The sequence below is a fragment of the Mixophyes fleayi genome, chromosome 2, assembly GCF_038048845.1.
Source record: "Mixophyes fleayi isolate aMixFle1 chromosome 2, aMixFle1.hap1, whole genome shotgun sequence".
In the NCBI taxonomy this organism is placed as follows: Eukaryota; Metazoa; Chordata; class Amphibia; order Anura; family Limnodynastidae; genus Mixophyes; species Mixophyes fleayi.
In genome coordinates, this window is record NC_134403.1 from 62,906,342 (window position 1) to 62,920,788 (window position 14,447).

At 40.2% G+C, this 14,447-nt stretch overlaps 1 protein-coding gene across 3 annotated transcripts in view; it reads right to left on the reverse strand.

Moving 5' to 3' along the window:
- Nucleotides 1-2,602: 2,602 nt before the first annotated feature.
- Nucleotides 2,603-14,447, reverse strand: part of ASIC1 (acid sensing ion channel subunit 1) — a 165,888-nt gene continuing 154,043 nt past the window's right edge. For all 3 annotated transcript variants that reach the window (XM_075199123.1, XM_075199122.1, XM_075199121.1), the window contains exons 9-12: nt 9,888-9,979; nt 8,309-8,388; nt 8,091-8,195; nt 2,603-5,204 (exon numbers count right to left, since the gene is read on the reverse strand). In XM_075199123.1, coding sequence (XP_075055224.1) covers nt 5,100-5,204; nt 8,091-8,195; nt 8,309-8,388; nt 9,888-9,979 — 382 coding nt within the window. In that variant the 3' untranslated portion in view covers nt 2,603-5,099. The remainder of the gene's footprint in view (nt 5,205-8,090; nt 8,196-8,308; nt 8,389-9,887; nt 9,980-14,447) is intronic.

Genomic DNA, 14,447 nt, shown 5'->3' on the forward strand with positions numbered 1-14,447 from the left:
GCAGAGAGTTTAGTAAAAATTCAGACGTGATAAGTCTCTGCGGACTGTTCTGGAGACAGACCGCGGCACCTCACGCCGAATTGAAATCCCCCAAAGAGTAGATCCACAAATGTTTCCATCTGAGTAGTTAGGCAGTACCACTGGGGTCATGACCTGTGGTGAACACTCTGCTGGCTAGCCATGGTATAATGGGGATGTTTATACTGGTATCATGGAGCTGTTGTGGCGGCATGAGGTTATACATTGTGGGCAAGGACTGCTGGATATTTGACAGGACTATGTGATAACCACATACCACTCATATTATCATTTGCTTTTTTCACTATATCATAATTGTCCTGTACCTGCATTTGTATCGCCTTGCTGTAAAGATGTCTTGGCTTGCTGCTTATTGGGAGTACTGCATTTACCAGCATTTTGTTAAGGGAAACTAAAAGAAAATATCCTGTGATATTACATATTCGGTAAATAAGATTTCATGTTAATATTTTTCTCTAGGTTTTTGTTCATTTGGATTCACTGTGCGTGCAGCCCCTCTGTCTGTACTAGAGTCTCTCAAAATAGTCAGGTCTCATTTGATGGTATCTTCTGCTGGGGCTCTTCAGAGCTCTCTGAGACACCCCAAATGGGGTCTCCATTGGATGGGAGGACACAAATCCTATTGCTGTCTCGCTGGCATGACCTCATCAGATTTGAAAGTGTCAAAGTAAATAGTATCCTACATGGGACCTTTCATAAAAGAGGGGACCTGGTGGCATAAGTTGAATTGTTCGTTACGGGACAGGGCAGAGCGGACTAGATAATTATTAATGGCCACTTCAGGCTGCATGAGATCAGTTTTGGACATGTGTAAGACATTGGATGAATAATAGAATATGGTAGATACGGCACAGCATCATAAAATGACACAGGCATTCATTAAAACACATTTTTGATACTTTTTAACCTTTTAAATACACTGTGAAACCAATCCAATTGTTTCATTGAAAATCAGTTATTTAACTAATTCTATTTTACCAATAAACATTCTCAAACTTTTATTTGTATGATAGAAGCCCTGTTATGAGGTGTAAGGAAAATACAAATTGTATCTGATACAATGCTGTAATATTCAGCACTTGTCATATATAAAGTTACTTTGAGTAGTACATTTTCTCTTGCACTTTCCTCTAAAGCTTTCTAAGGAGAGTTTTCCTGGGAATCTGCAAGAACAGGCTGGAAGTGACATTCCAAACAAGAGCTGGAGGAGAATAGCAATTCTGTAGGTATATCTGTTACCGTCAGTAAAAGTCAAGTCATGCGTATTACAAAACACAAATATTGTGTTGCTTTGAGAAGGGTCAGCACAATAATATACACACTTTTTTCCATAGTAATATCGTTCTTTATGTCAGTTCTGAGGAGTATACATTGTTTCGCCATTTTGTGCTCTGTATGTAATGTACATATATACCTGTGTAGTTAACATTCTTCACAGGGAAACACGGAGCAGCGCCCCCTAGCCCATCCCGAGATTATATACACTGAATTTTATACATAATATATATACATATACACTGATTTCATCTATTCATATATTTATAAGTGATGGAAAAATATAAAAAAGAATTATAAAATAATGAACTAAAAACAGAGACTCCTCTTTACCCCAAATAACACACTCTGCATAAACACAGACTTATTTGCATTTACACACAGTTTTTCAGGATATGTTTTAGTTAGGCCACGTGAAACAAAAAACATTTTTAACAGCTATTCCTGTACGGTTTTACTGGATGAGGAACAGGATGCATATGTGTGTAGGATGTTGGTTTTGTAGGTGAATCACTGTCTGAGACTCTGCTTTGTCCTGAACTGGATAGTGCATCTCCACTGTACCATGTAGTTTTCAAATGAAATATGTGGGTAAAAGCTCCATTCTTCTTCTTGTCCCAATATAGTGAGAGGTAGAGAAAACAAGTTACTTACACAAGGTGATCCGAATAATGTGGTCTGTTTCGTCTTCATTAACCAGTGTCCATTCCATTATAGAACACTTTCAAAGCAAATCATAAGCTGGACAGTACGTGTTAGGCCTGAGTATACACAGACAGAGAGATGACTAGGGCAAGTCCAAATGGTGGTTGTAGCCTTTGGTAGAACTCACTTACAAAAGGACAGGGGTGTCAATACACTCAGTGCCATATTTAGAGTTGATGTTGGCCTATATCTAAAACTCCTATTTTACTGGGAAGAGGTATTCAAAACCAAGTAGTAATAAAAGGCATTTTTAAAAAAAATAAAGAAAACAAAACTGAAAATTTCAGTGTTCCCCTTAGACATGTCTCTATGTTGTCTAAATGGTAAATATGGGTATACCCCTTGTAAGGGCTGGGTGTTTATGGTAGCATATTAATTAATACATTTGTCTGTTTTACCCAGTTTGTTTATTAGTTTACTATGTTTGTCCCCAATTGTAAAGCGCTACGGAATATGTTGGCGCTATATAAATAAATGATGATGATGATACATATTACTTTTTGAATAAGGATTTATGAAGCAAAACATTTCACACCCCTGCTTCTCGTGACAGTGACAATTAATATTCTTTGGAAACTGAAAATTAAGAGAAAAGTGTAAATAAGGGATTTATTTGTCATCATATGTTGGGTAGCAGAAGCAGGGATGTACTGGGAGTATTCAGAAACTGTGGTCCAAGGCTAATTTTATTAAGAATGAGGATCAAGAACCCATTTTAACAAAAGTTTGGGGGCCCAGACAAGCTCACTTTGACTCTCAGATACAATAGACATGCCAAGTTGCCAGTCTGGGCCTGAGAAAAGAAGCGACTAATGGCACTGATATCACCCAGCCCCTAGATCTACATGTGGATGTACCATGGCCAAAGACCAGCTAGTTTACAGAAGGTATCTGTCATTCCTATTAAATAGATTCAACTAAACTGATGATATATTTGGTGAATCTCAAGGACATTTATTCTGCTCTTATTAGACTATACTATATATGTACATAAAATTGGAATAATTTTAGACATGGCACCAAACCTTGCTTTTACAATCCGTGGCTAACCAACTGTTGAGTTATGTTATGATTTGTAGTTCAATGATGGCTGAAGACCAACAAGTTTTCTTATTCTACACTACAAATATTATTATTAACTAGTGATATGTTGTTATGGGAATACCTATCAATCAGTTGTATGAAGAAAATGTATATAATTGTGTTTGGATTTTCATTTTCTATGGGATGAGGAGGTTCCAGTGATGAGCATGGTATAAAGAAAGGCAAATCGAAGGTTCCTAGTCACAAGAGAAGTCCCAGGCTTCTGAGTAATCAATTCTGAGTCCACTGAGCATCAGCAGTCGAAGGCTGCAGCCGTTGAACCACGTTTCTGATCCCCAGCGTGGTCAGTGTCTTTTCACATTGTGGTCACAGTGATCAATCCTTCGAGGATCAAAGATTCATCTTTCTGGGGTTCATAAGGTCTGGACTCCAGCATGGGTACACACTGACTTCTCATAGTACAATCAATGTGACCATGGATAGTAAACACATATAAAGTTATGTTGGCTCCCAACTTTAAGAGTCCTTTAAAGTACTGAAGTAATAAATCTTTGTAGCACCCCAAGGTCAGGCTCAAAGGCCACCATGTTCAACAATCATCTGCTCTTTCTACAGGAAGGAGAACTGGAAGTGATTGATTCCTCTGGAATCTTGGTATCTCTCCACTCATTCAATCTGCTGTGGTACATGATCTGGGATTATCCTAATCTGACAGTTCACCTTCACAGAGTACTGACAGCCCCATGGATGTCAAAATTCTATGGAGAATGAACTTCCAAGATTAAGGGTCTTTCACTTCCAGAATATAGGGAAATGTATGTTTTCACCGAGTCAGTAAACTGAGAGCAAGGCAAGAGAGAGCGCGAAAATCTCATACAACCACGAGGAGCCAGAATTGGAAAATAACAAGCCCAATAGGCATCGATATCAATCAGCTAGGCGTAATAAGATCATGTCCCTGGTAATAAATTACTATAAGCTATTGCCATCTGTAGAAAAATACTACTATATTGGGATCAGCTAGGCTATCAATTTTGACAGAAACTATCTAAACACAGACTAATAGGGCAAACTTGGCCAATATTGGATGATATCCTATGTAGGTAAATTGTTACAAAGTTTGCTAGTGTTACCTGCTCGCTCTGTTATATTATATATGTAAATAGATTATGCTATTAGCAGTGACTACCAAGTAGACTGCACCTTGGGACTCCCTAAAATTGTCAGATATAAATAATGTTTCATATTTTCTTCTTCCCAAGCGTTAAAGTAATTGTTCTGTTGTGTGTTCTTATTCTTCTGAGAGGCAGTGTTCATAAATCTGAATTCATATCTTATCCCAAACACTAGGCTTTCTCATAGACTGATCCGGATGTAGAGTTATGCCCATTCTCTTCGTATTCCCATGAATTCGGCTCAGTGTGTGTTGCTTAAATGGTTTGTCCCTGTATTACTGATATGGCATCCTGTACTGTTTTATATGTGAACCTGTGCAGTTAACACACCACTTAAGTGGTGCCATCATCTTCTCTAGTTTTAATTCCTTTTGAAGTAACATGACATTAGTGAGACACCTTTTCTATCTTCTTAGTACTTATGACTCTCTTGGATAATGTTGAATTTATGTTATCTTTTGAACACATTCTTCCCTTTTGAATGGTCTCTAGGTTAGGGATGTTTGTATTTTATAAACTTTGAATATGTCTGACTATTAAAGACTAGCTCTCATTAGCTGGATATAATTATATAAGGTTTGAGTATTGCTCAGATTGTTCCTCTTGTCTTTAGCACAACTAGTTTTCTGTGTCACAGGGAGGAGAAGGGTTCGAGTCGGACTCCATCTTTCACTGCTCAAGTTCTCTCACACTCTCAGGGCAGATTCACATTCTCTGTACAGTTTTTCTTGAATAACAATGATGCCGTTTTTGGTTATGTAGATTTTCGTCCAGGCTCTTGTGCTCTCATCTCCACACCTCGTATGCTCTTGTTACTTTCAGTAGTTCATTTTGCTCTCTCAGCTGTTTCAGAATGTGGTCTCAGCATGTGAAGTCTTCAAATGCTCCACGTACCGCATGGTGGGGGAGAATGTTAGCTGTGTAGCTCATTCCTGCTGGGTGCCCTCTCACGCCCTCACACGGAGCCTGTAATGAGAAGACTTAACACTAGAGAAAACATATAAAGCAGTAACGGGGAAAAATGCAAAACTATATCTTCTATACACTGCAATAGTCATTCTATAATACATTTTTTTGTAAAGACTGAACACAGATCTTCCCGGCTGGCAACCTTTATTGAACCATTGTGACACTTAGTACTACAATCCTGTACTAATATCCTTAGCAATCAGAGAGACAGGAACACACATGAAGAAGTGTATAGACTAGTAATGTATGGTTTGTGAGGCAGTTTGACCCTGTTCTGATCTCTATCCCAATGGAATAAAGAGGAATACATTAAGGGTCATGATTACCACGTCTAGATTCACTACCTGTATATACTATCGATCTGCGTAGCATGTTAACAGAAATGATCTTTCTAAAATGAGCGACCTCAAAATAAAAGAGTAAAAAAGTTTAACTAATAAAAGCTCAAATCTGACACTAGGGCTACAAAATGTGTAGTCACGGGATTAAATTGGATGTCACTGATCGCATATAAAAAACCCAGTAAGACCACAAGCAATTGTATGTGATTAGTCACATACAACCTTTTGTTTTCTTCTGTGTTATCAATATATTTCTGTTGGGAGATTGAATATGACAGTGTTATTTTGTTATTTCCCATCATGGGAATGGGGGGGGTCTAATTGCAGGCCATCACTTAATGCTAACAGTGGGTGACTGGAACATTGAGGAAGGGAGGGATGGAGGAGGTGACAAGACCAGTTTGAGTTACAGTAGGTAATAAACCTATTTCTGGTTCTCCAAGAATGGTCCTGCCCTAGATAAGGTTCTAACCTGGCCTCATAGGAAGAATGGTCCTAAGCACACTCCAACTGTGTCAAGTAATCCTACACTGTGACTAAGGAACAGTGTGTTATAGAACAGTGTGTTATAGAACAGTGTGTTATAGAACAGTGTTTACATGGAACAGTGTGTTATAGGTTTTGAAATCTGCAATTAATCAATCGGCTACTAAGATTGAATTTGTACAGCCTATCCCTGAAGGTCTGCTTTAAGGGGCCTGTAATTTTTGTGGAATTGATGCATTTTCAAGTTTCAAGGCTATTTATTAACATAGGATCGTAGTCTCTTCCATTGAAAATCCAGTCCCCATAACCAGGTGCGTAGGAATTAAAATTATCATGGGGTGGGGGGGCAAAAGGCCAAGGAATCCTATAGGGTTAGGAGCTCCTTTTCTCGCGTTTGGTATCTTGTTTTACGACACCTGTAACAGTGACTGCAGATATACAAAGACTCCAAGCTCCCAATCCTATGTTAATTTTTGTCAGTATTTCAGGGGTTGGCCAACCCTAGTTTCAGTGTTTATTTTACTATAAAAAAATATTTATAAATTATTAAATAAATATTATTAACTACCTCTAGTACAATAGCTGTTAGAAAGGTAGATAAATTCAATTTCTCATCTTAATTTTTTTTTATAGTCCTTAACCTAGTTTTTATTCAGATCTCGTTGACAGCCTAATCTCATTTGATTGGGAGTATTTTTAAATATATAGTCACTGCCTCACTGGTTGTGGTATGTGCTATAAATCTAAATTGCTATATCTCATGTTTGTTACTGGAAGCACCACACAAAATTCAGGGTAAACGTAAGTGAATAATTATTCATCATCAAAACAGATTATATATTAAATGTTTATGAACGGAACAGTTAGAGGTTTTTTTTAAATAAATAAACAAATCAATCAATCTGTATTAAATCTATACTATGGCAATCTATATTAAAGAACATTTGGTAGTTGTACTGAGACAATCTAAAATGAAAAAAAGTTTCACAAATTTAGAAAGTAGCATGAAGGCTTTTGTGTAGATGCTCATAGGGGGGGGGGGGCGAAACACAGTCTTTGCCCACCCAACATAAATCATAGGGGTGGCAACTGCCCTCCGGTTCCTACACCCATGCCCATGGGTGTCTATGGGGACTGAAATGTTGCCCTACTTATCAAGCTCTGTAATTCGAAGCTTGACCCCGACAGATAACATAGCGTATCCTATGGGGAGAGCATCGCAAGAGAAGAATCTTCAGATCTCTCCCGCGCAGGCTTCATGCTGCCCCCATGGCAAATTCTGTCTGGCCATAAAAACCTGTTAGTAATGTGATCGTGATTGCAAATAACTTTACTATAGATTATTTGCTGGGACAGGCAGCCGGTGTCCAGCTAATCAATTTTAATAAATTGCCATGTCAATTCATTTCCTATCAATGTGATAAGAAATGATAATTAACATGAGCGATTTGCGATTGCAACATTTAAAAATTGCTGATCTCAGAGGGAACCTTGGGGGTCATATCTGTGTCCCTATATCCGAGAATATAGTATACCAATGAAATGGATTCCACTCAATAGATTTTACATTTTCCAGTCTATTTCTATTGAAGTAGTCTACAGTTCTCACTATTCATTTTTCAAGGGACTATATAACACTTATATTAGAAAAAAGAAAAAGACTATTATATTTAAAAAACTGTTTCAGGGTAAATGTGGTGCAAAATGTAGTAAAAACTGAATGAAAATCTGGGGCACTGAGCCTATGGAAATACATTGGGGAATAAGAGGATGTGGGAGGATGTGTAACTCCAATGAAATATTAAATCCAGAAGAGTTGGGGTCCGAGAGTGGGAGTTGGAGTACAAAGAGGTGGCGTGTACATTGATGTGTGCTGTGTACACCATCCAGGTGCACTGATGTAAAACCGGTAAGTCTCAGGAGTGCCTCATAAATGACCTGAATTGTATAGTTTCATTTGGTCACCTGTGAGATCCTCCAGCTGCTGAGGGTTAGGCAATCAGTTTTATTCATCTATTAATAACACTGGCTTTCCAAAAATGACTTTTTTACTTACGTGACGCTTCACATCATCCATACTTAATGTCACTCCTTTGTCATTGTTATTGCGTTTTGAGTCTTTCCCACATTTTGCACCTCCACACAGCTTGTATTTCAAGATCTGGAAAAAAACATCAGCATTAATTCCTGCATTGCCATAGGAACAAGATATAGATGACTAGCGGAGAAAATAAAGAGCTTTCAGTAAGAGTTTCTGCCAGTCAGTAAGCTTACCTCATAGGCATAGTCAAAGAGTTCTAGAACCGTTAGGATACTTGCTCCAATGAACAGGCCCATCTGTCCCCCTATATCCCCTATAAGAATAAATCATAGCACCGATAAGACGAGAGACAGAACAGGCTGCAGGAGACAACGCTGCAATCATGTCAAAAACATCAGAAAGAAAGGACCCCTGGCTATAAGGGTGAGGAAAGGATTACAGCATGGTACGAGGAACACAAATGCAAGCTCTCTAAAAATGTAAATGAGGAACCGGTGTTGGGGTCAAAGCATTTTGGAAAAATGTAGGGGGAGATGGAATAGTGAATCTAATGTAACAGCGGTCAGGATACGACACATGCAGGTGGAACATATTGCAAATATATTCTATAAAACAGGTGAGAGGAACGGTTCCCATGCTGTTGAACTACATATCCAAGAATGCCCTGCCATTAACAAGTGTGTACCAAGGCTACACATGTGCGCTTGTGTATTGTTTGCACAGAGTTCCTGTCACTCATAGAATCTATGCAATGCAGCTTCTCTCTTAACAGGAGAACCATGCTCATAAAGTTGGCAGGGCATGCTGGGATTTGTTGTTCCACAACGGCTGTAAAGATACAGGTTGCCTAAGCCTGGTCTATGCAGGCAAAAAATTGCATTTTAATTACTACCAAATGTTAGGACTGTAGACGGAAAAACTATACCAGGCGTTTCTATGTAACGCTGCTATAAACATATAGGGCCTCATTTAGAGTTTAACGCATTGATGGATTTTGTGCTCTGGATGTATGCGTAAAAATTCTGTCACAAAAAAACAAACGTGTTTATGGTGAGTTGCGTACAGTATATCTCAAGATATATCTGACCCAATAACCAGGGGTGTACGCAGGGGGGGTTTCTGGGTCTCCAGAAACCCCTCCCCTCCACTAACGAAGTGCCCCACATAGCGGCACTGTACTTTATAGCAGCCGTGGCGCTGTCAAAGAAGCGTCCGCGGCGGTGCTGTATTGTATACAGCACCGCGGCGCTGTCAAAGAAGCATATAGTACAGTGCTGCCAAAACGGAGCTGCTGCGCATCCGCAGCTCTCTCGGTTTTTTTGTTTGTTTTTTTTTGGGTGGGGGGGAAAAAAAATTCTGCGTGCGCCCCTGATAACAGCAGTATTTTTGTGTCAGGCAGCCAAATGTGTATAGTTACGCTCCACTATAGAAATGTGGTGTTATTAATGAATGTGAAACTTGCATTTTTCATAAAAATATATACACAACCACATGTCCACCATTTACCGCTTTATACATGCAATAGGAATATTCTTTCTTGCACTAGTCCAAATAGAAATGACAAAGAAGTATATTGCTTCCAAGTCTCAATAGGTCACATCTCCAGGGGGTGTGCTACACTTGCATAAATGCACCCTTTTTGTGCTCAACTAATGCTCCCCCAAGTCTAAGATACCTTCAAATCAATATATAGATGCATGCGCAGTACAGAAATTCATATATTTACGCCACAAAAATCGATGTATGCCCAACACTAAATGAGACCCATAGAGTGAAGACAAGTTCTGATTTGGTTAGTTGGAGATATCTCACCAAGAAGTCCCGCCACCTCGTAGGCCTTCTTCTGTTCAATAGTTTCATAGTTTAGAGCTTCAAAGAAAATATCCAGAACCAAAATATTCTCCCTAGTAGAGAGAGAGCAGGGTGCTGAAAGAGTGCACTGTGATAGCATAGTGAGAGACAACGGGCCATGTTTAGTAAGTAACACTAGCCACGAGACGTTCTTGCTCAGTGACTTCCCTTGACTGATACAAATGGGCTTGCAGTTTGTTCAGAGTCTGTGTGTGATAGCAGAGAGAGGACCTGTCCTAGCTAGTCAAGCAGTTACAATGGGAGTGAGTGTTGTCTGCAGCAGCTGTTTGGATTGGCTGTGGCTTTTGTCCAATCAGCTGTCACATAATGTACATGCCCACATAGATGGAAGTTTCAACTCTCTCCTCCATGAAATTGATAAGTGATTTTCGTGGAGATAAGAAATAAAATCATCCAGTGCTTATTGCGGCAATGCAGGGTATGATGTTAAACAGCCCCCTTAATCTTGCAGCAAATCATGCTTTATGGGGTAGCATTTCTTAGTCAACATGGCCCAATTTTGTCAAAGTCTGTATGAACAAAGATGTACAGGTTAGTGCAGAAAGACGTAACAAGGGATATGAAAAAGTGATCTCAGATTATTCTAGACAAAAGCAAACAAACCGGGTGTGCAGATACTTGGAGAAATAAATGCTATGGGCAGTTCTGCAAATCAATGATTAACAAGTACTTCATACATTTTATAAAATACACAGTTATTTTACAAATTGTTATATTGTAATCATATAGAAAGCCATCTCCATGAAGCAAATCAATTGATTTATAACACATTGGATGCATTAATCCTCATATTGCTAATCTGTTCTGCTGGATTACCCTGCTCCTTTCATTAATGCACTTGCCTATATTCCACTCTTCACATCAGAACACTGCCTGTGTCACAGGCAGCCTTGTCTAACACAACCACTCCGGCAGGAGTGTAACTAGATATTTGTGGGCCCCATAGCATTAGCCCCGTGTACATGAACCGTTGCAGCCTTAGCACAGGGCCTGCGTGACTGGGGCAGGGGAGAGGTGTATAATACAGGCAGGTTGGTCGGCAGCAGTACCTAGCTGGGAGGGGGAGATAGCAGGGATAAGGAACATTATACAGGAGATTTTGAGATTATATATATATATATATTTATATATATCAGTACTACAGATAGGTAATGAGTGACACTGATGACTCACAGTACCACGCATGTCCACTGCCCAACAAATTCAACATCTACCCTCACCTAAAAACACTGTACCCAAGTAACACTGCAGTTCCCCATCAGCACCAGCCCATCCCACCACTACAGCCACCTCAGATCCAGGGCTCTTCTTCACACATGGCTGGCTGTGCTCTCACACTGCCTCAGTTCTTCCTCCATCTCCTCCCACCAGTACGGAAGTGCACACCAGGGTACAGATCACTGCCTTCCACTAAATCACACTCTCTGTCTACTGGGAATAGTCTGATGATCTGATTGGCTACAGATTGTTTTATATCTGTCCAATTAAAAACTGGGTGCACGCAGATAAACAGGAGATAAAGAGTGATAAAAAGAATGTGCTCAGACCCTAGTCAAACACACCTTAAAAGGAATGCTATAGCTTTGCATTAATTATCTAACAAAGATATGGCTCTCCCACTGCTGTGAAACTACATGTCCCAGCATGTTTGGTCAATCTGCTGGGACTTGTAGTTCCAGAACAGTTGGAGAGCCATAGGTTCACAAGCCTGGCATACATAAATATTTAATTTGATCTAAAAATGTAAACCCCAACACCATAATCTTGGCACTAACAAACCACTCATGATGATGCTGGCACATTCAGAGTCAGATATACTGTACTTGTTTAATTACCTGTAGCTGTGAAGGTTAATGGGAAAGTAGAGCTTAATATATTTTTATTACCAATCACAGCGGTGACCATACAGAGTCAATCTCTCAATGAGCCGGTGATGATGTACCATTACTACGGGTGCTCACTTTACTGCTCAAAACAAAAATTAAATTAGATTTGTATTTTAAAGATCATGTGTCATCTAAACACTGTGGAGGCAGCCATTTTGTGGGTTGTATATTTCATGTTCATAAGAACACAATCTAGTCACAATTGCCTTTGAAATGTCTCATTGAACTAGTAAGTGGAGCGGAAGGTGTGGCATTTACTACTAGAATGCCGATGTTTAATGAATACTGCTGTAAATGCCTCAGTGATGTCATTGGTTCCTAGTGAAAGTATAGGATAAATCCTCATAAATCTGTTCACATACATTTGATACCTCCAGAAAGTCTCATTTACAAAAGTGCAAATCCACAATGGAAATCCTCTTTTCTGACACTACCTTTGTACAAATGTGGACATCTGCATGGGTGTGTGGACCAACACGACAGCTTTCACGTAACGATGAGAGAAGTTGGGCCGATCAGGTGCACCTAAATATGCTCAGATTGGATTCACGAGGGAGCCTAAAGTCATGGCCATAAGTTTTGAGAGTGACACAAATATTATTTTTCACAAAGTCTGCTGCCTCCGTTTTTATGATGGCAATTTGTGTTTACTCCAGAATGTCATGAAGAGTGATCAGAGGAATTGCAATTAATTTTAAAGTCCCTCTGTCACGGTTCCGGAGAGCGGATCCTACAGTTTGCTTAGATTTGCACTACTCAAGTAAGGTGCGGAGTCTAACGAGGAGACAGTATTCACCAGGGACCGCCGCAAGGCAGTTTGGCCTTTGCTGCGTCTATTTCGCAGCAAAGGAGTACGAGCCAAAACCCCTTAGGAGAATCAGCAAAGATGGTCAGCAGTGAGAAGGTTACCACTGGAATGGCAGTGAAGGACTGAGAAGAGTATCAGTTCTGTGGACAACAGGTTACCACTGGAATGGTGGCAGGAACACTTGGAAGTGTCAGCTCTGCAGATGACAATTTACCACTGGAATGGCAGCAGATACACAAAGAAGTGTCAATACTGAAGTCAGCAGGTTACCACTAGAACGGAGGAGAAGCGTAAAGTAAAGCGTCAGCTCTGCAGTCAACAGATTACCACTGAGATGGCGGCAGGTACACTAAGAAGTGTCAATTCTGAAGTCAGCAGGTTACCACTGGAATGGAGGTGAAGCGTAGAGTGTCAGCTCTGTGGACAACAAGTTACCACTGGGATGGCGGAAGGTACACTAGGAAGTGTCAATTCTGAAGTCAGCAGATAGAAAGGAACCACGTTCTAGTACCTAGGAGGTAACTAAAAGAACAGGCACCGAACATCCAGAGGAGGTGCCTTTTAAACTTTGGAGCCAAAATCTCTATCCAATAGGAGAGGAGCAGAGTAAATTAATAGAACGTGTCTGTGCATGCGCAGACCCGAAACGAAGATGAAGGCGGTCAGGACAGAGTGAGCGGTCGGCGGGACCAGGTAAGAGTGCCGGGGTCGGGTGTGCAGTCTGATCACCCACGCGTGACACCCTCTTTGCCATGACAATGAACTTTATCCCGAAAACAACATTTCCACTGCATTTCAGCCTTGCCACAAAAGGACCAGCTGACATCAGGTCAGTGATTCTCTTGTTAACACAGGTGAGTGTGTTGACGAGGACAAGGCTGGAAATCACTCTGTCATGCTGTTTGAGTTAAAATAACAGACTGGAAGATTTAAAAGGAGGGTGGTGCTTGAAATCATTGTTCTTCCTCTGTTAACCATGGTTTTCTGCAAGGAAACATGTGCAGTCATCATTGCTTTGCACAAAAGGGCTTCACAGGCAAGGATATTGCTGCTAGTAAGATTGCACCTCAATCAACCATTTATCGGATCATCAAGAACTTCAAGGAGAGAGGTTCAATAGTTGTACTTCAGGGCGCCCAAGAACATCCAGCAAGCGCCAGGACCGTCTCCTAAAGTTGATTCAGTTGCATGATCGGGGCACCACCAGTGCAGAGCTTACTCAGGAATGGCAACAGGCAGGTGTGAGTGCATCTGCACGCATTGTGAAGTGAAGACTTTTGGAGGATGGCCTGGTGTCAAGAAGTCCAGCAAAGAAGCCACTTCTCTCCAGGAAAAACATCAGGGACAGAGCAATGATTTCAAGTAACACCCTTGTTTTAAAGCTTTCAGTAGCTTTCAGTTTGTTATTCTAACTCAATCAGCATGACAGAGTGATCCTTAGCCCTGTCCTCGTCAACAATCCCACCTGTGTTAATGAGAGAATCACTGACCTGATGTCAGCTGGTCCTTTTGTGGCAGGGCTGAAATGCAGTCGAAATATTGTTTTTGGGGTAAAGTTCATTGTCATGGCAAAGAGGGACTTTGAAACTAATTGCAATTCCTTTGATCACTCTTCATGACATTCTGGAGTATATGCAAATTGCCATCATAAAAACTGAGGCAGCAGACTTTGTGAAAAATAATATTTGTGTAATTCTCAAAACTTTTGGCCATGACTCTACATTATCCAGTGAAAAAAAAGTGGCTTGCAAGTTAAATGCACTAAGCAGACAATTAGGTGCACAAAAGCATTGTAAAATGAGTCCA